The following is a 25,370-nucleotide window of genomic DNA, read 5'->3' as shown; positions in this document are numbered from 1 at the left end:
TTGTACTGTAACAGAGTGAGGATATGGACTGAGGCTTTCTGATTCCAAGTCCATTGATCTTTAGACAGCATTCCACATAAAAGAAGAAAATGAATATAGGTGAATTACTACAGATAGGCCCTGGGAGTGCTAGATGAAATAATATTTTATGAGTATATGACCAAAGACAAAAGGCCGCTTCTACAGTCCCCAGACTTATTCTGCAGCTGTATTACATAGAAAATGTGGATTGGGACTTCCCTTTTTTTTTTTTTCTTTTTTTAAGATTTTATTTTTAAGTAAACTCTGTACCCAATATGGGGTTCAAACTCATAACCCTGAGATCAAGCTTCATGCTCTTCTGACTGAACCAGCAAGGCACCCCTGTGCTCTGGGATTTCAAATCAAGGCGATTTACTATGTTCACACTTTTGATATATCCCTTGTGTTCCAGACATATAGCAAGAAGTAAAATATATAAAGTGAAAACCAACATATTTGGGCTCAAAAACAACAACAAAAACAGAAGAGATTCAAGTCACTGGGTAAAGCTGAAACTTTGGGCCTGGGGCTTCCAGATTGAGGAACAGAGAATGGTGTCTGAGAGACAAGTTTTTCAGCAAGAACTAGATACTAAAATGCCCCATAAAGAGATAGAACTTGAAGCCAGGGGAGTGAGATGCCAAACCCCAACCAGCCTCATGAAAGGAGGCTTTAAAAAGTTAATTGAGTGGGGGAGGAAAGAAACCTAAGGAGTTGTGAAGAAGTATGGCAAACTGCCTGCTGGTTCAGTGATTAGAACTATGATATCCTAAATTTCTTCTAATGGCACAAGCCATTAAAAGACCTGTTCAGACTAGGTCTTTAGGGGACTAGATGGAAGAAATTGCAAACTTTTAAACAGAGAAGAGAGGTAATTAGTAACAAAAACATCCCACTTAAAAAGAGTCTGCAAAGTATAATTTTATATAATAAAAATCTAATGCTAAGAAAGATAACAAACAGAAATTAACCAGGACTTCAACTTTGGGAGATGGAGTAGACATACTTTTCCTTATTTCTCCCACTAAATACAACTAAAAACCCTATACATTATATATAAAACAAATATAACAAGGTTGTGAAGGTGGGGAGAAGAAGCAGACTGTCTGGGGACCTCAAGTCCTGAGGAACAACATGGTGGTAAATTCCCTGGGTTTTCTTTTTGCCTTGTATATCCTCAGCATGGAGGCAAACATTATATTTAATGATGAAAGACTGAATGCTTACCCCAGTAAGAACAGGAACAAAGCAAGGATGTCTGCTGTCAGTACCCTTATTCAACATAGTGTTGGAAGTTCTAGCTAGTGCAATAAGGCAGGAAAAGGAAATAAAAGGTATACAGATCAGAAAGGAAGACATACAAGTGTACTTGTTTACAAATTACATAGTTGTCTAAATAGAAAATCTCAGTGAGTATACAAAAAGTCTTAGAACTAATGAATGAGTTTAACTAGGTTGTAGAATATAGGATAAACAAAAAATCAATTCTGTGTCTACTATATACTAGCTATAAACACATGAACACAAATTAAAAATACAATACCAATTACAATAGCTCAGAAAAGTGAAATCCTTAGATGTAAATCTAACAACATATCTCCAAGATTTGTATGCTGAAACTGTACAATGCTGATGAAAGAAATCAAAGAAGATCTAAATAAATGGGGAGTACATAGTAGAGATGTCAGTTTTCCCCAGATTGATACACAGATTTAATGTAATTCCTGTCAAAATTCCAGCAAGATATTTTGTATAGACAAGATTATTCTAAAATTTATATGGGAAGGCCAGACAAACTAAAATAAGCTAAAACAGTTTTGAAAAAGAAGGAAAAAGTGGGAGGAATCAGACTGCCTGATCTCAAGATTCATAGCCACAGTAATCAAGACTGATACTGGCAGAGGGATAGACACAGACCAATGGAACAGAACAGAGAGCCCAGAATAGATACATAAATATACCCAGCTGATTTTGGCAAAGGTGCAAAAGCAGTTCTTGGGATGTGAAAGATAACCTTTTCAACAACTGATGTTGGAACAAGTGGACATCATGGGCCAAAACAAAGGAAGAGAATCTTACACAAAAACTAACTCTAAATGGATCAAGGACTTAAACAGAAAAACCTAGAAGAAAATCTTCAGTAGGCAAAGAGTTCTTAGATTTGACAAAAATACAATCCATAAAAGGGAAAAAGGATAAATTATATCTCATCAAAATTAAAAATGTTTGTTCTTTGAAAGACCCCATTAAGATGTGAAAAGTCAAGCTACAGAATGGATGAAAATACCCAACAAAGGACTAGTATCTAGAATATATAAAGAACTCCCAAAACTCAACAGTAGAAAACAATCCAGTCAGAAAATGGGCTAAAGACATGAACAGACATTTCACCAAAGAGGATAATGCAGATGGCAAATAAGCACACGAAACATGTTCGACATCATTAGTCATTAGAGAAATGCGAATTAAAACTACAATATGATGGGAATGCAAGCTGGTGCAGCCACTCTGGAAAACAGTATGGAGGTTCCTCAAAAAACTAAAAATAGAACTACCCTACCACCCAGCAATTGCACTACTAAGTATTTATCCAAGGGATACAGGTGTGCTGTTTCGAAGGGACACATGCACCCCAATGTTTATAGCAGTACTATCAACAACAGCCAAAGTATGGAAAGAGCCCAAATGCCCATCGATGGATGAATGGATAAAGAAGATGTGGTGTGTGTGTGTGTATATATATATATATATATATACACACACACACACAATGGAGTATTACTCAGCAATCAAAAAGAATGAAATCTTGCCATTTGCAAGTATGTGGATAGGACTCACGGGTATTATGCTAAGCGAAATTAGAGAAAGACAAATATCATATGGCTTCACTCATATGAGGACTTTAAGAGACAAAACAGATGAACATAAGGGAAGGGAAACAAAAATAATATAAAAACAGGGAGGGGGACAAAACAGAAGAGACTCATAAATATGGAGACCAAACAGAGGGTTACTGGAGGGGGTGTGGGAGGGAAGATGGGCTAAATGGGTAAAGGGCATTAAGGAATCTACTCCTGAAATCATTGTTGCACTATACACCAACTAATTTGGATGTAAATTTAAAAAGTTAAATTAAAAAAAAAAAACCATTACAATATGAGACACTACTACACAACTGTTAGAATGGCTAAAATTAAAATTTAATGCCAAATACTGGCAAGGATACAATGAAACTGGATCTCTCATGCATTGCTGGTGAGAATGTAAAAAGGAAAAAGGCACAGCTACTCTGGAAAACAGTTTGGCAGTTTCTTAAAAAAACTAAATATGCAACTACAATATGATCTAGTAATTGCACTCCTGAGTATTTATTTTGGAGAGATGAAAAGTCATGTTCACTGCAAACCTGTACTCAAATGTTTATAGCAGCTTAATTCATAATAGCCAAACACTGGAAACAACCCTGATGTCTTTCACATCCAGCAGATGAATGGTAAAACAAATCGGTCCCTCACTCACCAATAAAAAAGACTGAACTGTTGAGACATGCAACAACTTGGATGAATCTCCAGATAATTATATGCTGGTAAAGGGAGAAAAACAGTCCCAAAGGGTTATATGCTGTATGCTTCCAGAAATGAATAACAGATTAGTAGTTGCCAGGAATTAAGGAGGGATGAGTGTAAGAGGGAAGTGACTGAAGTTGTAAAAGGGCAGTATGAGGTATCCTTGTGTTGATGGACATATTTTGTATCTTCATTGTGTCAATGTCAGATTCTGGTTGAGATATAATACTGCAGTATTTTTTTTGTAAGACGTTACCAATAGGGGGAAACTGACTAAAGGGTACAATGGGGTTTCTATTATTTCTTACAACTGTATGTGAATGTCTATCTCAAAATATAAAAATTAATTTTAAAATTTTAACCACCAGGAATTGAATGAATGAAATTACTGTATGGTGCAAACATTTACAGAGACTCTGTAAGGAGTCTGGTTAGAATTCCTAAGAAGAAACAGAATAATAATGTCTATTAAAAATAAAATTATGAGGACACCTGGGTGGCTCAGTCGGTTGGGTGTCTGACTCTTGATTTCGGCTCAGGTCATGGTCTCACAGTTTGTGAGTTTAAGCACTGATGGTGCGGAGCCTGCTTGGGATTCTCTCTCTCCCTTCTCTTTCTGCCCCTACACACTTGCTCTCTCTCTCTCTCTCTCTCTCACTCTCAAAATAAATAAATAAACTTACTTTTTTTTTAATTTTCTTTATGTTTATTTTTGAGAAAGAAAGAGAGCATGATCAGGGGAGGGGCAAAGAGAGAGGGAAATACAGAATCCAAAGCAGGCTCTAGGCTCTCAGCTGTCAGCGCAGAGCCCTCTTGGTATCCTCTGTCTACCTCTCTCTCTCTGCCCCCCTCCCTCACTCTCTCTCTCTCTCTCTCTCAGAAATAAATGAACATTTTTTTTAAAACTATGAACCAAAGAGCTAGAAATTAAATAATGTCATGTAGATATGAGAAAGTAACCAGTTTAAAAGTTTTGAAATGATAAACAGTCTTTGAAATATAATTATATACTATAGCCATTGAAATTCCTTTTAAGTCAATACCTTAGATAAATTCTAGAACAAATTATAAATTGGAAGAATCAAACACAAATCAACTCAAATGGAGAGATAATGGCTTGAGAGGCTCTAACATATCAGATAGGAGTCCTAGGGAATAAAAAAAGATTGCAAGAATGGCAAAGAGACAATAAATGAATAGATAATAGGTGATAATTTTCCTGAACTAGATTCTAATTAGAAACCTAACTGTTGAGGTAGGTTGTACGTTTGAAATATACCAGATAAATAAAAGTAAATGCATTATTTTGGTTAAACATGGTAGATTGAAAGTCCATATTTACCTCCCACTTTCTCCCTTTATAATTCATTCAAATGTCAGTAAAGGAGTTTTGTTTTTAAGATATAACACACAGGTTTCTTTAAAAACAGACCAAGACTACTTGCAAGCAGTTATAATCAGTAGAACTTTGGAAACTAGACAGCAGATGCACAAGTACTGATTTAAGAGACCTGAAAAAACAAAAGCTTGGTTTTTTTAGTTGTTTGTTTTTGTCTGAGGTTGGGAGGAAAGAGAGCTAAGAAATAAGGAGTACCCTTATCATGATGAGTACTGAGTAAGGGATAGATTTGTTGAATCACTATATCGGACACTTGAAACTAATATAACACAGTATGTTAATTATACTAGAATTTAGTTTTACAAATAAGGAAGAGAAACATTTACAGTAATGTGCTGTATTTATTTTTAAAAATCCAGATAGAAGCCGACCTGCACACTTCAAACCTGTGTTGTGTAATTAAATATCTTCAGAGAGATAAGATACTGCATCCATGAAACAATAGGATGCCTTTTTTAAACTTAAAGCTACAGTAGTAAAAATGGAAATTTCAGTATATAACTTAGAAAATGAAGGAAATCCCTTAGAATATAGACAAAGGAATGGAAGACAGATAAAGGAATGGAAAATAGTGAAAACATAAAAAAGATGATTAATCTAGAAGGTCCAAACTTCTAGAGAAATAGGATTTCCAGTAAGCGAGAACAAGGGACAAATAATTGATAAGAAAGCAGAAAATTAGTAGCAATATAGATTTGAATAACATTATCAGTCATTTATAGAACACCAAAAGCTGCAGAGTATACATTTTAAAATATTCTTTTCAGGTGCTCATGGAATGTTCTTCAAGATAGATCATATTTCAGACTATAAATGAATTCTCAATAAATTTGGAAGGATTGAAATCATAGAGTATGTTCTCTGCCACAAATTATATTAGAAATAAATAACGAAAAGATATCTGGAAAATCCCAGATAGTTGAAACTTTGACAACACTTTTCTAAATAACCCAGGATCAAAAAAGAAATTACTAGGGGCGCCTGGGTGGCTCAGTTGGTTAAGTGTCCAACTTCAGCTCAGGTCATGATCTCTCAGTTCGTGAATTCAAGCCCCACAGCAGGCTCTCTGCTGTCAGCATGGAGTCCACTTAGGATCCTCTGTCCCCCTCTCTCTCTGCCCCTCCCTTACTTGCGCACACACTTTCTCTGTCTCAAGAAATAAATTAAAAACATTTTAATAAAAAAAAAAAATAGAAATCACCAGGGAGACTAGAAACTGTTTTGACTTGAATGACTCCAGTGGGTTGGCAAACTCATTCCATAAAAGGCCAGGTAGTAAATATTTTGGGCTTTGCAGACTGTACAGCCTCTCTGTTGCATACTCAATCTTGCCTTGTAGTGTGAAATCAGGCATAAATAGTAACTGTGGCTATGTTCCAATAAAACTTTATTCATGGGTAATGATATTTGAATTTCATATGATATCACATAACATAAAATAATAGTATCCTTTTCATTTTTTCTATTACTAAAAATGTAAAAACCAGGCACCTGGGTGGCTCAGTCGGTAAGCATCCAACTTCTGCTCAGGTCATGATCTTGCAGTCCGTGGGTTCAAGTCCTGAATTGGGCTCTGTGCTGTCATGACAGCTCAGAGCCTGGAGCCTGCTTCAGATTCTGTGTCTCCTCCTCTCTCTGCCCTTTCCCTGCTCTCACTCTCTCGCTCTCTCAAAAAATAAAAACATTAAAAAAAATTTTTTTGAGGGGCACCTGGGTGGCTCAGTCGTTAAGCATCTGACCCTTGATTTCGGCTCAGGTCCTGATCTTATGGTTTGTGAGTTCAAGCCCCTCATCATGCTCCATCTGACAGTGTGGAGCCTGCTTGGAATACTCTCTGCCCCTTCCCCACGCACTGGCCATCTCCCTCTCTCTAAATAAACTTTTAAAAATAAATTAAGAATACAAAAAAGTTAAGTTTTATACGAAGTTGAATTCCAGATGGATTAAAGATTTAAATCAAAGGGTGCCTGGGTGGCTCAGTCACTTGAGCATCTGACTTCAGCTCAGGTGATGATCTCACAGTTCATGAGTTCCACCCGTGTGTTGGGCTCTCTGCTGTCAGCACAGAGCCTGCTTCAGATCCTTTGTCCCCCTCTCCCTCTGCACCTCCCCTGCATGCATGCTCACTCGCGCTCTCTCTCAAAAATAAATATTTTTTTGGGGCGCCTGGGTGGCGCAGTCGGTTAAGCGTCCGACTTCAGCCAGGTCACGATCTCGCGGTCCGTGAGTTCGAGCCCCGCGTCGGGCTCTGGGATGATGGCTCAGAGCCTGGAGCTTGTTTCCGATTCTGTGTCTCCCTCTCTCTCTGCCCCTGCCCCGTTCATGCTCTGTCTCTCTCTGTCCCCAAAATAAATAAACATTGAAAAAAAATTAAAAAAAAAGTTTCTTTAAAAAAAATAAAATAAAAAAAAATAAATAAATAAATATTTTTTTAAAGATTTAAATATAAAAAATCAAACTATATGGGGCTCCTGGGTGGCTCAGTTGGTTAAGCGACCGACTTTGACTCAGGTCATGATATCACAGTTTGTGGGTTTGAGCACTGCATCAGGCTCTGTGCTGACAGCTCAGAGCCTGGAGCCTGTTTCAGATTCTGTGTCTCCCTCTCTCTCTGCCCCTCCCCCTCTCATGCTGTGTTTCTCTCCGTCTCTCAAAAATAAATAAATGTTAAAAAAATAAAAATTATAAAAGTACTAAAAGAAATCATAAGAAAAACTGTTAATGAAGTGATGAAATAAGGAAAGCCTTTTGGTTTTTTTTTGGTTTTTTTTTAACGTTTATTTATTTTTGAGACAGAGAGAGACAGAGCATGAACGGGGGAGGGGCAGAGAGAAAGGGAGACACAGAATCCGAAGCAGGCTCCAGGCTCTGAGCCATCAGCCCAGAGCCCGACGTGGGGCTCGAACTCACGGACCGCAAGATCGTGACCTGAGCTGAAGTCGGATGCTCAACCGACTGAGCCACCCAGGCGCCCCGAGGAAAGCCTTTTGAAATATGACAAGAAAACTCTGAAGCCATAAAAGATTGATAAATGTAAAAACAAAAGTAAATCATTTCAAGGCATCTGACTGGCTCAGTTGGAAGAGCATGTGACTCTTGATCTCGGGGTCATGAGTTTGAGCCCCACATTGGGTATAGAGATTACTTTAAAAAAAGGTAAATAATTTCTGCATAGCCTTAACCACCATTAGCAAATGACAAACCAGGGGGGAATACCTGATTTGTACAACAGACAAAAGGCTCACTCTGGTGTATTAAGAGTTACAAATAAGAAAAAGACTATATAATTCAGTAGAAAAATGAGGAAAGCTTTATATAAAGAGACAATTCACTAGAAAGGAAATACATTTCATAATGATGTCTTAAAATGAAATGATACACAGACTCATCATAGGAAACATTTCACTGAAACTACATAAAACACCGTTTTTCTCCTGTCAGGTTGGCAAAGATCAACAAGTTTGAGAACACTGTGTTGCCAAAGGAAAAAGACAGCTGGTGTTACCGTGCACTGCTGATGAGTGTATAAATAGGTGAATCTTCTTTGCAATTTGGCAGTGTTTATCAAAAATCCAAATACAGGGGCACCTGGGTGTCTCAGTTGAGTGTCCAACTCTTGATTTCGGCTCAGGTCATGATCCCACAGTTTGATCAGTTCAAGCCCCACGTCGGGCCCTGTGCTGACAGGGAGCCTGCTTGTGAGTCTCTGCCCCTCCCCTGCTCACACTCTGTCTGTCTCAAAATAAATATATTTGGATTTTTAAAAATTTATTTAAGTGCTCCATGATTAATTTTACTTACAGGAATTACATCTTAGAGACATACTCGTGTAAGTAAGGTAAAGCATTTGTACAGGGTTATTTTTGCATTATTTGTAATAACAAAATAGTGAAACAGCCTAAATGTCTGTCAACAGGGGACTGATTAAATAAACTGTGGCATGATTTGCAATCATTCAAATGCAGCCATTGAAAAGAGCGAAGTAGTTCTATGTGTACTGATAATGATTCAAAAAGTATTTAGATTTCATATATATGAAAAAAGTGTACAGAACATTGTATATTGCTACCATTTGAGGAAGAACATATAAGCATATTTGCCTATGAATGTATAAAATATCTCTGGAGGAACACATGGATATCCATGGATATTTCTGAATGTAGGCACCAGAAGGCTGCAAAACAGGGATAGGAGGAAACACTTCATTTATATTGGGATTTGTCTGCTACTGTTTGAATTTTGGAATATGACTATATTATCCACCCCAAAGCATTTTTTAATAATATGAACATGACAGGAGTGTTCATTGTGAAATCATTCCCGAGTGAAATGCTCAAAATACCCTAAATACCCATCGGTAGGAGAATGTGTAAATTATGATCAAATCATACAGTGTCCTTCATGAGCACAGTTAAAATAAGTTAATTAAGCTTTTCATGTCAACATAGATAAATCTCAAGTTTGTAATGTTATGTGAGAAACTTAAGTTAACTTTACTTAAGTAACTTAAGTTACACCCCAGCATGATCCCATCAATATGCAAAGTTTGAAAATACAGTAAAGAGTGCTTTTTGTAACCATGATGTTTTATACTTTAAAAGAGAAATCTGATGTAAGTATGGCACTAAATCTTATAAATCCATTGAGCTAAGTAGGCAGTTTCCATAATGGTATTTTGGCCCAGTCCTGCTTGTCTCATGGGGACCCAGAGCAACCCTAAATCCTCCTCCAGGAACCAGGATGCTCCTCAAATGAAAAGTATTCCTCTCAGTGGCCAGCAGGGTTTCCCTTGTCTGTATCTGAATCTTGTTGTCTTCCAGGGATGTTGGTGGTAAATGTAACATGGAGGAACAAGACCTATGTAGGCACACTTCTTGACTGCACGCGGCACGATTGGGCACCCCCCAGGTAAGCACTTGACAGCTTTTTGGTGAATATTAGTCTGAACCAGTCTAATCGGTGATCCCTTCTTATCCCTTCTTCCTGTTAGAGTTGGATAGCTTTTAAGACACCTAGCTTTTCAAGACTATGATGGTGTAGAGATGAGGAAGGCACTGCATTCAAGAATAAATCAATTAGGTGTTGGTGGGTTGGGTAGGAATGGGGAGGAGATCCTGTTTAAGCCTTTGGGTGAAATTATTGAATTCTGGCTTCTACCAGTAGTCACCTTGAGACTAAGGCCATCGAGTCCGCCTATGGGTGAACAAACATTTATTGATGATGCTTTTTGATAGTAGCTTTTTCTCAGGAGTTTAACCTCAAGAACATTTGCAGTTTTAAGAACACTGGACTATGTGGGTTTCACAGGGACCTTTCAGGTTGACATCGCAGTGAATGGCACTTTACAGCTTGTTCCCAGTTTGCCAGGGTTTGGGGAACTCAAATGTTGGGGAATGATGTACAGCTAGCATGCAGATAGCACCCTAGGAGCTCACCACTTAACGCAGTTCCCATGGTTTCAAAAGTTCCTTTAACAAGTCATATTCATTGAAAATGATAGTTACCATCTGGACAGTTCTGGAGGCACCTAAACTGGTTTGAAGGTGTTTTCTCTTCTTAACAATATCTTGTTGTGTTTGCCCTTTGCCAAGGTTCTGTGACTCCCCCACCAGTGACTTGGAAATGCGCAACGGCCGGGGTAGAGGTAAACGCATGCGTCCCAACAGTAACACACCTGTCAATGAGACAGCCACTGCCTCTGACAGCAAAGGGACCAGCAGCAGCAGCAAAACCCGAGCAGGAGCCAATAGCAAAGGCCGTCGGGGCAGCCAAAATTCTTCAGAGCATCGCCCACCTGCCAGTAGCACCTCTGAGGATGTCAAGGCCAGCCCTTCCTCAGCTAATAAGCGGAAAAACAAACCGCTTTCAGACATGGAGCTGAATTCCAGCTCAGAGGACTCCAAAGGGAGCAAGCGTGTCCGTACGAATTCCATGGGCTCAGCCACTGGTCCCCTCCCTGGGACCAAGGTTGAACCCACTGTTCTAGACAGAAATTGTCCCTCCCCAGTCCTGATTGACTGTCCCCACCCAAACTGCAACAAAAAGTATAAGCACATCAATGGACTTAAGTACCACCAAGCTCATGCCCACACAGACGATGACAGCAAGCCGGAAGCAGATGGAGACAGTGAATATGGAGAGGAGCCCACCCTCCATGCAGACCTTGGGAGCTGCAATGGTGCATCCGTCTCACAAAAAGGTTCCTTGTCCCCTGCCCGTTCAGCTACCCCCAAAGTTCGGCTCGTAGAGCCCCACAGCCCTTCTCCTTCAAGCAAATTCAGCACAAAAGGCCTCTGTAAGAAAAAGCTTAGTGGGGAAGGGGACACAGACCTTGGGGCCTTATCTAATGATGGCTCTGATGATGGACCCTCAGTAATGGATGAAACAAGCAATGATGCCTTTGATTCTTTAGAAAGGAAGTGTATGGAAAAAGAAAAATGTAAAAAACCCTCTAGTTTGAAGCCTGAAAAGATTCCTTCCAAAAGCTTAAAGTCAGCGCGGCCTATTGCCCCTGCCATCCCTCCACAGCAAATCTACACCTTCCAGACAGCCACCTTCACAGCAGCAAGCCCAGGCTCCTCCTCAGGCTTGACCACCACAGTGGTCCAAGCCATGCCCAACAGCCCCCAACTCAAGCCTATTCAGCCCAAGCCCACTGTGATGGGAGAACCTTTCACAGTCAACCCTGCCTTGACCCCAGCCAAGGACAAGAAAAAGAAAGACAAAAAAAAGAAGGAGTCCTCAAAGGAACTCGAAAGTCCTCTGACCCCTGGGAAGGTGTGTCGAGCAGAAGAAGGCAAAAGCCCGTTCAGGGACTCCTCGGGAGATGGGATGAAAATGGAGGGGCTCCTGAATGGCTCATCAGACCCCCACCAGAGCCGACTGGCTAGCATCAAGGCAGAAGCTGACAAGATCTACAGCTTCACGGACAATGCCCCCAGCCCTTCAATTGGAGGCAGTAGCCGCATAGACAGCACTACTCCTACCCAGCCCCTGACTCCCTTACATGTAGTGACCCAGAACGGAGCCGAAGCCAACTCGGTCAAAACCAACAGCCCTGCATACTCCGACATATCTGATGCTGGGGAGGATGGGGAGGGCAAAGTGGACAGCGTCAAATCAAAGGACCCTGAACAGTTGGTTAAGGAAGGGGCTAAGAAAACTCTTTTTCCCCCTCAACCACAGAGCAAAGACTCGCCGTATTATCAAGGCTTTGAGAGTTACTACTCTCCGAGTTATGCACAGTCTAGCCCAGGGGCTCTGAACCCCAGCAGCCAGGCAGGAGTGGAGAGCCAAGCTCTGAAGACAAAAAAGGATGAGGAGCCTGAGAGCATAGAGGGGAAAGTGAAGAACGATGTCTGTGACGAGAAGAAACCAGAGCTGAGCAGTTCCAGTCAGCAGCCTTCCGTCATCCAGCAGCGTCCCAACATGTACATGCAGTCTCTGTACTACAACCAGTATGCCTACGTGCCCCCGTATGGCTACAGCGACCAGAGTTACCACACCCACCTCCTGAGCACTAACACAGCCTACCGGCAGCAATATGAAGAACAGCAGAAACGGCAGAGCTTGGAGCAGCAGCAGCGGGGACTGGACAAGAAGGTGGAGTTGGGCCTAAAGGAGCGGGAGGCGGCACTCAAGGAAGAATGGAAGCAAAAGCCGTCGATCCCCCCAACTCTCACCAAGGCCCCCAGCCTGACAGACCTGGTCAAGTCAGGACCCGGGAAGGCCAAGGAGCCAGGGGCTGACCCTGCCAAATCAGTCATTATTCCCAAGTTAGACGACTCCTCCAAACTGCCCAACCAGGCCCCGGAAGGACTTAAAGTGAAGCTGAGTGAGGCCAGCCACCTAGGCAAGGAGGCCTCTGAGGCTAAGACAGGCGCTGAGTGTGGCCGACAGGCAGAGGTGGATCCAATACTCTGGTACCGACAGGTAACTATGCTGGGAGGAAACCCAAACACTGTTTGATAGTCTTTGTCTCTTTCTCCCAAGTCCGGGCTCTCCTTATGTAGGGTGTCAGCAGAATACAGATTGGCGGGAGAAATCTATAATTTTAAAGATTCTTTACCTTTGTAAATCATTTTCATGTTTTTAAAAAGCAAGGTTACGTCAGTAAAAGGTGTTTTTCCCATTTGACAAGAGAGACCAAGGTAAGTTAGCTTGATTTGTGTAGGGTAACTTGTGACTTCACTAGCAGAGCCGCGATTAGAACCCAGGTATCTCAGTTCCTAGTCGGTGTTTCTTCCACTATTTGGTTGTGTGGAATGGTGATCTCTCCATTTTCTAGAGTAAGTTACTACTCAGACTGAGTTACTTTCAAAAAGGTATTATAGAGGGGTACCTGGCTGGCTCGGTCGGTGGAGCATGCGACTCTTGATTTCAGGGCTGCAAGTTCAAGCCACATTGGGTGTAGAGATTACTTAAATAAATAAAATTTAAAAAGAAAAAAAAAGATTTTATAGGTAAACTTAGAACTGAGAACTTGGTCTCACATCATGCTCTGCTCATGAGATTTAGAAAGTCTTCCCTTTCTTCTTAGTGCCACAGTTAGACCTCCCTCCTCTGAGCTGGGCAACACTCACACCTCTCTGCTCTGGAGCTTCCTCTAAAGAAGTGAAACAACCTGAAATTCCTTGGAAAAAGAGCAACTTCTTCTATTCAAGGACTCTTTTCCCCAGAATGCATATTATCTCCTAGAGAAGACCCACTGATGGATTTTCCTTTTCCTTCTCCACATCTTGTTTCCTTTTGGGCAAGGAGGGGGGCAGGCTTTTTTAAAAAAGCAGGAGGGACCAGAGTTAATTGTAAATATTCTGCCCCGGTGTCTAGTATTAGCTGCTCCGGTGTTTCTGCTACGACCTCGAGCTTGAAGTCTCTCTCTTACCTATACAACACTCAGTGCTCATTCTGTGACTGTTGTAGGAAGCAGAGCCCCGGATGTGGACGTATGTCTATCCTGCCAAGTACTCGGACATCAAGTCAGAGGATGAGCGGTGGAAAGAGGAGCGGGACCGCAAATTGAAGGAAGAAAGGAATCGGAGTAAGGACTCTGCCCCCAAGGAGGATGGGAAGGAAAGCACAAGTAGTGACTGCAAGCTGCCCACGTCTGAGGAATCCCGCCTCGGGAGCAAGGAGCCCCGGCCAAGTGTCCATGTGCCTGTGTCCTCCCCCCTCACCCAGCACCAGTCCTACATCCCTTACATGCACGGCTACTCCTATAGCCAGTCCTATGACCCCAACCACCCCAGCTACAGGGGCATGCCTGCTGTGATGATGCAGAACTACCCAGGTACAGCACCCTTCTTCCCGCTTGTGCTCTATTAACGGGGAGGGGAAATGAAGCACAGATTTCAGATCCAGAGTTTTCTTGCATGGCTCTAAGGCTTTTTTTTTTTTTTTTTTAATGTTCATTTACTTTTGAGAGAGTGAGTGAGAGTGGCAGAGGGACAGAGAGAGAGAAGAGGACAGAGGATGTGAAGTGGGCTTTGCACCAACAGCAGAAAACCTGACATGGGGGTCGAACTCACGAACTGTGAGATCATGGCTTGAGCCGAAGTTGGATGCTTAACCAACTCAGCCACCCAGGCACCCCAGGCCCTAACGCTTATTGAAACTCAGATAGATGACTGCCCTGTTTTGAATGTAACATTCTGTGAGTGGTCAGTCTAGCCCCAAGCTCCTTGAATGACCCAAACTACAATCTGTGAGACCGCCTCTCCCTCCCTTGCTCCAGCTAGAGTCTTGCCTCTGTAGTCCATTTTCCTGGATAACTGAAGGCAAAACTCCCACTAAACCACTACCATCTTCTCTCAGCTGGAACTATTTTAAACACATACTCTACATTTTGCAATGTAGAAATACAAAAGAAACAGGGCTAGTTCTTCTTAAGGAGCTTCAACTTAATCGTAGCAGGAGAGACACATGGAACAAATAAAATTCAAACCAGGGCAATGCATGTATTCATTTATAAGACAGGTTCAGCTGCAAGGTTTGGAAGGCAGTGGGAGAGAGGAAGAGCTGTTTGAAATCAGAATGGAGGGGAAGTCCAATAGAAAACATTCAGCTTGGGAAAAATAAGCTCTTTATACTGCTGCCCATGACTTCTTGGGGAAGGGCACATTGTAGGGGTGTACATATTTAACTTGTTAGAAGAAAATGGTCCTCAACTCCACTCACTGGTTTCTGTTGCCCGAAGAGCCATGTGGGATGCTTCTGGGGTAAGAGAGCACTTCTTTCACTCCTCAGAGCTCCCACCTCCCAATTGGAGAGCAGCCTAAACAGTCTTGATACCCTGGCAGAACGTTATAAGGCACCAGGAAGCTTTTCAAACAGAGCTAGGAAATTGTGTCACCTGTGATGTTCCTTTCTCCCTATTACCCCATCTGTCCATATAAAAATAATATTTCCACTTGCTGAGCGCCTGCTCTGGGCCAGCCACTGTGCTAGGTGGTTTATGTGCATTATCTTATTTCATCTTCCCTATGGAATAAGTATTGGTGTCTTCATTTTGATGGGAAAGAAACTGAAGCTCAGAAGGGTTGTAAATTTGCTTAAGGCTACCCAGCTGGTAAGTCTCAAGAGAGGTGCATTCAAAACCAAGGTTGTCTGACTCCAAATCCTATGATCTTTCCACTTCACCGTAATGCCCGTCCAAGATGAATCACTAGGGCTCTATCGAAGCTGACTCCCCAAAAGTTGAGGACCCTGTTCCTAATATCCCTTAGCTAGTTTTGCCTCTAGAGCTCAGTAAAGAAAGGACAAACTAAAAGTTTCAGCCTGAAGACACCGTAGGGGGAAATATCTCAGCCTCTGCCTAGGAAAACTGATGCCTGCCCTAACCGGGCTCACCAAAGCAGAGCTTCTTTCTTTTACTTCTCTCATTGACTGCTTTATTTCTCCTTCCCCAGGTTCCTACCTACCTTCCAGCTACTCTTTCTCCCCATATGGCAGCAAAGTCTCAGGGGGTGAAGATGCTGACAAGGCACGAGCCAGCCCCAGTGTCAGTTGTAAATCCAGCTCAGAGTCCAAAGCCCTGGACATCTTGCAGCAGCACGCCAGTCACTACAAGAGCAAGTCTCCCACGGTAAGTGGCACTGGCTGCTCCCAGAACCCAGGAAGGCCAGATCCAGGCTCTGGGAGAAGGTGGGCAAGCGCAGGTCTTAACTACAGTGCAGCCTGGCTGACTTTGACGCTGGTGTCACCAGGCAACTCCATGATTCTTAGGTGTCCTGCGTTTGTAAGGAATCATAGTGTGGGCTCAGAGCATCTTGCTGTCGTGTGTATGTCTCACAACAGTGCTTTGTGTCTGCTTTTTTTTTCCAGATAAGTGATAAAACGTCTCAGGAGAGAGATCGGGGAGGCTGTGGGGTGGTTGGGGGTGGTGGCAGCTGTAGCAGCGTCGGGGGAGCAGGTGGGGGTGAAAGAAGTGTAGACCGGCCCCGCACCTCCCCTTCTCAGCGCCTGATGTCCACACATCACCACCACCACCATTTGGGGTACTCGTTGCTCCCAGCACAGTACAACTTACCCTACGCAGCAGGTAAGCCTCCTTCCCCTACTTTTCTTTTTTTTTTTTTTTTTTTTTTTTTTTTTTTTAAGATTTTAAGTAGTCGCTAAACCCAACATGGGACTTGAACTCACAACCTGAAGATCAGGAGTCTCATGCTCTACTGACTAAGCCAGCCAGGTGCCACCCCACCACCACCTATCTTTTTGACTCCATCCCAGTAGCATAGTAGCATTGCCCACAGCACAGGACCCCCAGCAAGAATCCTTTTTTTGTCTCTTGTTGAGCTTCTGATCTGCCCAGGATCTTAGCCTCCTTCAGACAGTCATTAAAGCATATGACTTTTATTTCTTCCCTTGGAGCTTAGGGACTCTCAAACTACTCTAGAAAATTGGCTTTGATATTCAGAAGAATAAGGACCAGGTGTTCCCACAGCCAGAGAGAAACAAGCAGCTGAAAAATAGAGCTTTACTACACTATCCGCAGCCACCCTCTCTGGCCAAGTATCAGATTTTATTCTGTCAGCACCCCAAAACTCAGTGGAGCCAGGAATTTAAGGAGAAACTCCTCCCAATACCCTCCCATCTAATAAAGAGAAAGTGTTTAATCAGAGAGTTCTGGGAGAGTTACACTAAACATGCCGTCCTCTCTCACTCAGGGCTTTCTTCTACAGCCATTGTTGCCAGCCAGCAAGGCTCCACTCCCTCACTCTACCCACCCCCGCGGAGGTGAGAATGGTAAGTCACTTTTTAATTGGGGACAACACCTAGAACAGGGATAGTTGATAGGTATCACAGAATCCCTGTGGAGCCTAAGTGAGGGAAAGCCATGGGGGTCAGTGGTCTGGAAATGGTGGACCGCCGGCCAGGCCTCTTGTACAAGCCTCCCATTAAGCCATGTGCGTCTGAGGAGAGCCGCGGAACACAAGTGTCCCCTTGGGGCCAGGAGTGGCCTCCCTGCAGTTCATTTTCTCGGAGCGCCACCTTGTGGTTGTTACACCAGAAGGCTGAGTGCCTGGTTATCTGTCCATGTTTCCCTTGCAGAACACCAAGTGCCCGGATAAAGTCAGCTTCACGGGCCCGGACTGGCTCACCCAAGGAGGTGCTGGAGGTGCCATTTAGACATCAGTTAAATGGTGTTGATCATCCTGTTTGCCGTTCCCACCATGACCGAAGGCAGACCCTTCGCTATCTCACCTCCACCAGATCCCTGGACTCCCCAACCCTCCCTCTTCCTCAGGAGCTGGAGAGCTGGTACTTAGCAAAAATATTTATTCTCTCGGCCACAGTTGAGACTGTTGTGGCCTCTGTGGAGATGAAGGCACGGGGAGCAACCAGGGGAACATGGCCTCAGCCCAGAGAAGTAACTGCTCCGTTCCCCAAGCCCCTGGTCAGCTGCCAGAGCAGTGCCAACCCCCACCCCCAGGGAGGGACTCACAAGTACTGGGTAAGGTCTGAAGACAGCACAGCAGCCATACCCCTGTCACTGTCATTACCACAATCACCAGATCCTGCATCTCCCCAGCAGTTTGGGCCCTGGGAACTGGCAGCATGTGGAGGAATTAGAATCTCAGGAAAGAAATTGGGGGCTGTTTTCTCTGTACTTGTGAAAACAAAGTCTTCACCCATGAAGACTTCTCCCCTCTCATGTGAGCACATATAAATGCTCAGAGCCTAGCCTGGAAAGGAAGACCAAGGCATTTGCCCCACCATGGCCCTGGGATACCTGTCAGGCAGAGGGCTGAGGTCCCAACACCAGCACAGGGCTCCCCAGGGATACTTGGGAGTGAGCTGGAGCATGAATGGAGTCTGTGAAAAAGAACCTGCATCCCCACTAAGTCCTGCTGCTTCTAAGCCCCCAACTACTTGCCCTTTTCTCTCTCTCCTCCTTACCCCTTGGTGCCTTTCCCAGGGGGATCCCCATGCTGATCTCTCCTTCTCTTTTCCACTGCTTGGCTCTTAAGACTCAGGCAGGTAAAATAGTATTCCCCCCAGCATGGGGAGCTTTGGAGTCTGCCAGGTCACCTTCGGGCAAGGCCCAGGAGGGAGGCCCTGGGAACACCCAGCAGTTCTTAGAGGTGTCCTGTCCGTTCAGCCATCTGAGTATCCTCCTCATTTAGGGCCACAAATATATACAGCCCAGTTCCTCTGTATACAAGTACATGATTTTATATAGCTCAATCTATAACCCCACGTGTGCCAATATCAGCTGTGTTTCTTTGTTAACACACTTTTTTGTTTTAGGGGCCCCTGGCCATGGAAAGTTACGGGTTCCTTAGACCCTGGGATAACACATCCAAGCCATTACTCCTCAGAGCCAGAGTGTACTCAGTGGAGCTGTGCTATGAGGCAGTAGACATTTCTCTGCTCTCCTTAGAAATGCAGTCTACCAGCCCAGCTTTATGCTCTTTGCCCTGGGAAAGTGACCATGATTTGGCAGCTTTATTGGAGTCACTTCTTCCCCAAGGTATGAGGAGCTTTAGCTCTTATTTTGCTTTTGAGGTATCATCCCTTTGTTCTCCTTGGCTATCTTCCCTTGACCTTCTGGATTGAGAAAGACTGACATACACCAGCCTAAGGCTAGAGAAGGGTATTTGTGACCAGAGTGCCAAAGTGACCATTTAAGAGCAAGGACTTGGCTCGGACTCCATTTGGGGCATGGGGGTGGAAGACAATAAGCACAATGCCCAGCAGAGGCTGCTTTCCAAGAGCCCTGGCTTAGGGTCGTTTGCCCAAGAGGAGCCCCTTTGACCTATAGACCTCTCCTCTAGGCTTTCATGTCAGTTGTTTTTGTTCAAGTTGGGTTGAATCCTTCCCTAAAACCCACTGTTTTAGACCACTTTGCAGGCCCCCAAGCAGCCTCCCTTTTCCCCATCATTCCCTCTGCCTCCTGCTAAACCCAGAGGGCAGGGCTCTGGGCAGTGACTTCCCTTTCATCCATGGAAGTAGTTGGTTTGGACACCTTCACCCCACCTAACCTGAGTCACCCCCACCAAGAGGATGACTCTGAATTTCAGCCTGATTGTACCCTCCCAGACTCCTGTGGGGTGGAGCCAAGGGCCCATCTCTGTTCCTGTTTGTTTTTAAATATTGTTATGTGTTTTGTAACTGTGGCGCTGGCTTACAGCGTGCTCTGTACATATTGTAAAGAAACCGTTGGAGTAATTTTCTTTCCCATTGGGCAGGCCTGGCCCCACATTCCTGCCCCTTCCACTTGGTTCTGTAACACAGAGAAGAGGAACTTCTGTATTAGCAGGGCAGCCTTGGGTTCTGCAGAAGGGAATTTTTTTTTTCTTTCCTTACAAAGAAACATTTGGCTCTCTGATCCTTATATCCAAGTCTCCCTAGAAGGGTAGGACCTGAGCTCCCAGAAGAGCAGGTGAAAGCAACAATGGCAGAATAGCACTGTCTTTTCCTGGTCCCTGCTCCTTGCCAGGTCCAGTCTTCCCTCCCTGAAATAACATGCAGCAGCTGCATCAACGAAGGAAGCAGAGATCCTTGACAAGTGCTGAGTGAAGGATCTGCTGTCCACCTCCAGCCTCTATGGAGAGGAGGCACACAGGTAGGAGTACCTGTGGCACCCATGACTTGCTCAGAGAGATGAGACACTCAGCAGGGATTCCACCCCATGAGCAAAGGCTGGAATAGCTTGCTGGGACCAAGACCACCAGACCAAAGCTCTCTATGAGCCACCTCTGCCCCTTCACAAACCTCGTTCACTGGGACTCCACACAGAGGACCTACAGGGAGGGAGCCTCATCCCCAGTTAGGACAGCCAGGGCTGGGAGAGCTGCTCTTTAGGGTTCACATCTGCTTCCTCACTTAAGGTGTGCCGGTTTCCGTCATCCCCCTTCCCTGCCTGTACATGTATGTGTACATGTACGAAGTTCCCTTCTCTTACCTCATTCCCTCCACACGTCTCCAGGTCAAATGACCACAGGCAGAATGGTTAAGAAGGCACCCCATGAAATGAAATGGTGATTCTTGAATATTCTCTCCGGGCTCCAAGGGGAGGGTGAGAGGATGTGGTTTTGGGGGTGGGAGGGTGAGACTGTAGAAGGGCTAGAGTTACTGTACACGGGCTTTGAGGTCACCCTTGTTGCTCATTATGCTGTGTACCCTGTTACCATCCCAATGTCTACTCTCCTGCCCCTGTGATTTAACTGGGCAGCTAGTTGGCCCCATAATTCTGGGCCTCTGTCATTTGTTTTACTACTCGGGCATCCCGGGAAGCTCTCTGATGATCCTCTGCCATGGGCCCCTCCTGGGATCAAGCCCCTCCCAGGCCCCGCCCCCAGCCCCTCTTGCCCCAGCCCACCCGCTTGCCTTGGTGCTCAGCCCCCCATTGGGAGCAGGTTGGGGCGAGCTGGAGGCCCGGGCTGGAGGGGCAGTGTTGCTGTTCATAGCTTTTGTTCCATTGGCGTTGCTCTGTTGGATTTAATTTCAGTCTTCCTGATTCTTCCCTTCTGTAAAGTGTACATTACCAAGTTCCTTGTTTTTTATATATATATATATATAAATATATATATATACAAACTGTACTCTTTTTGCCTTTGTACATTCAGGCAAGAAGAGAAAATAAATCTTTTTAAGAGACAATCACAAATCTGTGAGGGCTGCTGGTTATTTCTCTTGGAGTTTGCTGCTGAGCTGCCTCCTCCTCCTTCCCTGCTTTTCTGTTTTCCCTCAGCTTTCCTGATCTTCCTGGTCCTGCTCCATATGCATCCTCAGCTCCACCTTCCCTGGCTGATGGCAAACTGTTGAATCCAGTGTCCAGACTACCTGCCCTTGAGCCCTTTCTTGCCCAGTGGTGTTTTCCAGCTTGGCCACTGACTTATCCAGGGCTTTATCCTGTGCTCTGGCCACTCCTGTCTTCCCCCTTAGACCCCATTCACCAAAGTGGCTTTGGACCCCTCAAGTACCCTGAGGTCTATCCCCCCGGAGGCCCTGGCTTTGGGCACTCACTTGTGAAACTATGCAGCTGGGAGCTCTCTGTTTAAGAGTTTGCACTACTTGAACTGCCTGCGAGTTAGAACGGATGGTTTTTAGGAATGAGTGAGAAACTGTCCCCTACATTCCCACCCCCTCCCCAATTCCAGCCTCCAGAGTGCTCTGATCCAGAGCCCAGAGAATCATTCCTGGCTGGAGGACTCCTATGGCTACCCCATCAGAACAAGGGCTAAGGATTTATGAGTCCAGAGCATTTGATCGGAATTTCAGAGGGTGGTATATTCTGAAACACAGCCCAACCAAACCATTGTTCTGCCTCTTGAATTTTCTCCTTTTCCTCTGATCTCCTGCTCCCCTTTTTTTCCCCTTTCTCTCTACTTCCTTTTCTTAATTGGCTTTGGAATTGAAGTATATTTTTAAATTATTTGTTGTATTTATTGAATAAAGTTTTTAATGTCCCTGTTCTTAAATTTAGACTTAGTTTGCCTTTCACATATCCTCCCTATCCCATTCCATCACCCCTCAAAATATTAACACCTTCTAAGTTACTTTTTTGATTGGAGTGCAGCTTTTGGGTACCATATTTCTTTCCTGCCAGGGGTCCTATCTAGCAAAATTTCTTTTTCCAAAAGGAAAGCTTAACTGAACTGAGGGCCTGGGTTTCCAAGTCAACGCTTCTAACTCTAGCTGTATTGAAGGGGGTCCATCAGCAGATGGCAGCAGAACCTCCAATGTGTTTGTTTCCTATCAGTTTGAAGGACTGCATTTGATCTTGGTTCTTTATTCCTGTCTTGTAGATTCCCCAAGTCTGAGTTCAACATAATCCTAAACTGCCTACATTAACTTGGCCAATGTCCGCATTCATGCGGACCTCTGCTGTAGGTATCTCACAGCAGTGACCGTTTTTCATTCGCTGCCTCTAGGGGTTATATCCATGGAGGACAGATTTAAGTCCTTCCCATTTCCGTTGAATATCCAGCCCCAGACCTTCCCCTAATACTGTAGAAGATGGAGGTATTGCGCTCATTTTTATGAGTATCAGGTGGAGTTCAAAGTTAGTAACTTGGCCAGTGTGAAAACACAAGTGCCACACAGAACACTGTGAAAATGGGCCAAAGACTCAGAAAAACTAAGGACAGCCACAGCTCAACAGCAGATAGTTCCAAAGCTATAGGAAGAAAAACCTGTCCATCACTTGGGAAAAGAGAAGCAAAAGAGAAAAAAATGATAGTAAGCCCTTGAAAAATGTAAGGGACACCTGGCTAGCTCAATTGGTACAGCATGTGACCCTTGATCTAAGGGTTCTGAATTCAAGCTCTCCACGTGTAGCCTACTTTCAAAGGGGGGTGGGGGGGAAATCTAGCTCCCTACAGTGCCACTGAGAGCTTACTCATCCAGCTGGTGGTGCAAGGGGAATGGCAGCCACACCTTTCTAGGGAAGGTATGTGCTGCTTCCTTCAAACACCTCCAGAAATGGGAATGTCAGGCATCTCCATGCAAAAGCCGAAACCCAGTTTCAGGACCCAGCCTCCTATACAAAAGGAAAACACTAAGAACAACCTGGATCCTGGGTATAGACTCTATTCTGGATGAAGCAGATGTGTACATACCTCTCTAGGGGGGTACTGGCAGTTTGTCCCAGGCGCCTAGCAACTGTGTTTTGCAGTATAATGGTGGCCCCAGAAGCCTCAGCTGGCTTATCTGTCCTGATGCACTGCAGCGCTTTTCCTGAGAAGCATGTATCACACCCCTGCTACGTTAGGCTCTAGACTCAAAAGAGTAGTGGTAGAAAGCTGGTCCTGGTACAGGAATGAAAAACAGACCAACCACAACTTTAAATCAGTTTATTGACACAGTAACACAACACACTTGCCTCCCTGACACCCCCACCCCCCTCACCCAATCTAGATCTCTCCCCCCTTCCTCCCCCCTTAGGATGAGCTGTTCAGTGAAAACAGAAAAGGGCAGGCCACTTCTACACCCCCAGTCCCACCCCTAAGCCCTATGGGGCAGGGTCTCAGGCACTACTCAGAACCTGTTGAGAAGAGGGGCAATCAGCACTATGTTCGGCCAGGCAGAGGCATCCAGTCCCTAAGAGCAGATTCCCACACAACCCCCAGGCCCTGAGTTGCTTATTCCTCTTCCTCTCTGCTCTTTGTGACCCTAGGAAAGAGACACCTTGGGTCCTGGGCCTACAGCCAGGAGCAAGAACTCCTGGCTATGATTTGCAAATTGGGAGTTTGGCTAGTGTTTTAAGGCCCAGGCACCCCAAAGAAAGCCCTGGTGGTGGGAGTGAACTTCAATGCCCCTATTTGAAATGCACTGATAACATTAAACAGATTAAGCCAGCTTAACCAAATGCCAGAACAACACTAAGCTGTAAAGAAGGAGGGGGTGAGACCTGGTTTCTCCAGGCCAGACACAAATGCACACAGAGGAGCCCAGGTAGAGTGTCGAAAAACTCAAGGACACAGCCCAGGGGCTGAAAAGCCTATATTCAGGAGTCCTGGGTTAACAGGAAGCAAGGAAAGAAAATACACAGTCTTAAAAACCAAAAAAGAAAGCCCAACAACAGCAGGGGAACCTGAGCCTGACAGTGCCGTCCACCAGCCCCCCAAGCCTTGCCCCTGGACCCAGACAGTCCCTCCCAGTCTAGGCAATGTCCTCCCCTAGGCTAGATAGAGCACATCACACAGCGCAGTTTAAAAAGCTTCTAATGCCAGTTCATAAACATCTTCATTTACTATTGGTGATTACATGTGAATAATAGGTTTATACTGTTCTTTATGGAAAACAATTTCAACAAGTCAACTCGGAGAACACAATAGGCAACCCTCACCCTGAGCCCCTCGGCGTCCTTCCCTAGACAGCAAGGAGCCCCCTCCTCTGTCCCAGGGCTGCCTAACTTCCCCTCTCCCCCCACTGTGGCTCTTGGGCAAAGCATCCTCTGACCATTAGTCCTCATCGGACAAGTTCTGGTCCAGGGGGTAAACCATGAACATCACATCTGGCCGAGAGGGAACACAGGGATGGCCTGGACGCACAATCTCAAAGCCCAAGAAGCTGAAGGTCTTCAGGAGTGGAGCTGTAGGAGAGTGTAAAAAGGATTCTGATAAACCAAGAGTAGGTTCAAATCAAAGGAAAACAAGAAACAAAGCTACAATAAAGAAGTACTAGACCTTTACTTCTATAGACCCTTCAAAAGCACTCCCACCCCTGTGATTTCCCAGGGTTTATAAGGCAAACTCAAAAGCCCTACTTCACGCAATAAGAAGCCCCTTTTCCCCTCACTAGTTGCCCGCTGTCTGGGCAGTAGGTCTCAGGCTGTTTGGACTCCTCACCTCTGTCTTCCCGGCCCTTCCTGAAGCAGATGAAGACGTAGTTCACTTTCATCTTCTCTTCAGCAAACTCTAGCAGTGCTAACAATCTGCCAGAAGCAAAGAAAACAACTCAGGCCCACTACCACCTCTCTAGACTTTCCACCCCCCACCCTCAAAAAAAGGCTTCTCTGAGGCTCACAGCCAGTATTATAAATAAGGAACCTCCAGGGAGAAGTTTCTTATTTCGAGAGCTGGAGTTCAGAAAAAAGCCACAATCCCAAAGAAAAAAGTTACTGAATTATCTCTTACTGGAGTAAGGATTCTTCATCTGAAATTAACAGTGTTAACCAACTTCACTAACACAGTTCACAAGACAGTAGGGGGTCGAGCAAGACAGCCTGGTTTTTCAGGGGTCTTCTAAAGTCGCCAAGTTTGATGACCACCTGCTACTGAGATGGACTCTGGGTCCTAACACTGCCTAAAAGGATTTCCTCAAGAGACAGGGGCCATCAAGAGAACTCTATCTTCAAAATAAAAAAAATCAAAAAAAAAAAAAAAAAAAAAAAAAAAGAAAACAAAAACCTACACCAAAAAAAAAAAGAACTCTAC

The 25,370-nt window shown here is 44.4% G+C and overlaps 1 protein-coding gene and 1 long non-coding RNA gene across 2 annotated transcripts in view; one reads left to right on the top strand and one right to left on the bottom strand.

The window, feature by feature from the left end:
• The window catches only part of ZNF609 (zinc finger protein 609), a 209,109-nt gene extending 188,012 nt beyond the window's left edge, over positions 1–21,097 (top strand). Inside the window, exons 4-10 of the mRNA XM_047074959.1 lie at positions 9,807–9,894; positions 10,578–12,918; positions 13,909–14,275; positions 15,894–16,069; positions 16,309–16,525; positions 17,151–17,229; positions 17,536–21,097. Coding sequence (XP_046930915.1) covers positions 9,807–9,894; positions 10,578–12,918; positions 13,909–14,275; positions 15,894–16,069; positions 16,309–16,525; positions 17,151–17,224 — 3,263 coding nt within the window. The 3' untranslated portion in view covers positions 17,225–17,229; positions 17,536–21,097. The remainder of the gene's footprint in view (positions 1–9,806; positions 9,895–10,577; positions 12,919–13,908; positions 14,276–15,893; positions 16,070–16,308; positions 16,526–17,150; positions 17,230–17,535) is intronic.
• Positions 1–25,370, bottom strand: part of LOC124508505 (uncharacterized) — a 78,688-nt gene that overhangs the window by 25,932 nt on the left and 27,386 nt on the right. The gene's annotated exons all lie outside the window — the stretch shown is intronic.

The sequence above is a fragment of the Lynx rufus genome, unplaced genomic scaffold (genome assembly GCF_022079265.1).
Source record: "Lynx rufus isolate CCGP_SWC_20201006 ecotype Redwood Valley unplaced genomic scaffold, mLynRuf1.p SCAF_13, whole genome shotgun sequence".
NCBI classification, from domain to species: Eukaryota; Metazoa; Chordata; class Mammalia; order Carnivora; family Felidae; genus Lynx; species Lynx rufus.
The sequence above is the reverse complement of the archived record's forward strand: the minus strand, read 5'-3'. Positions and strand labels throughout refer to the sequence as shown.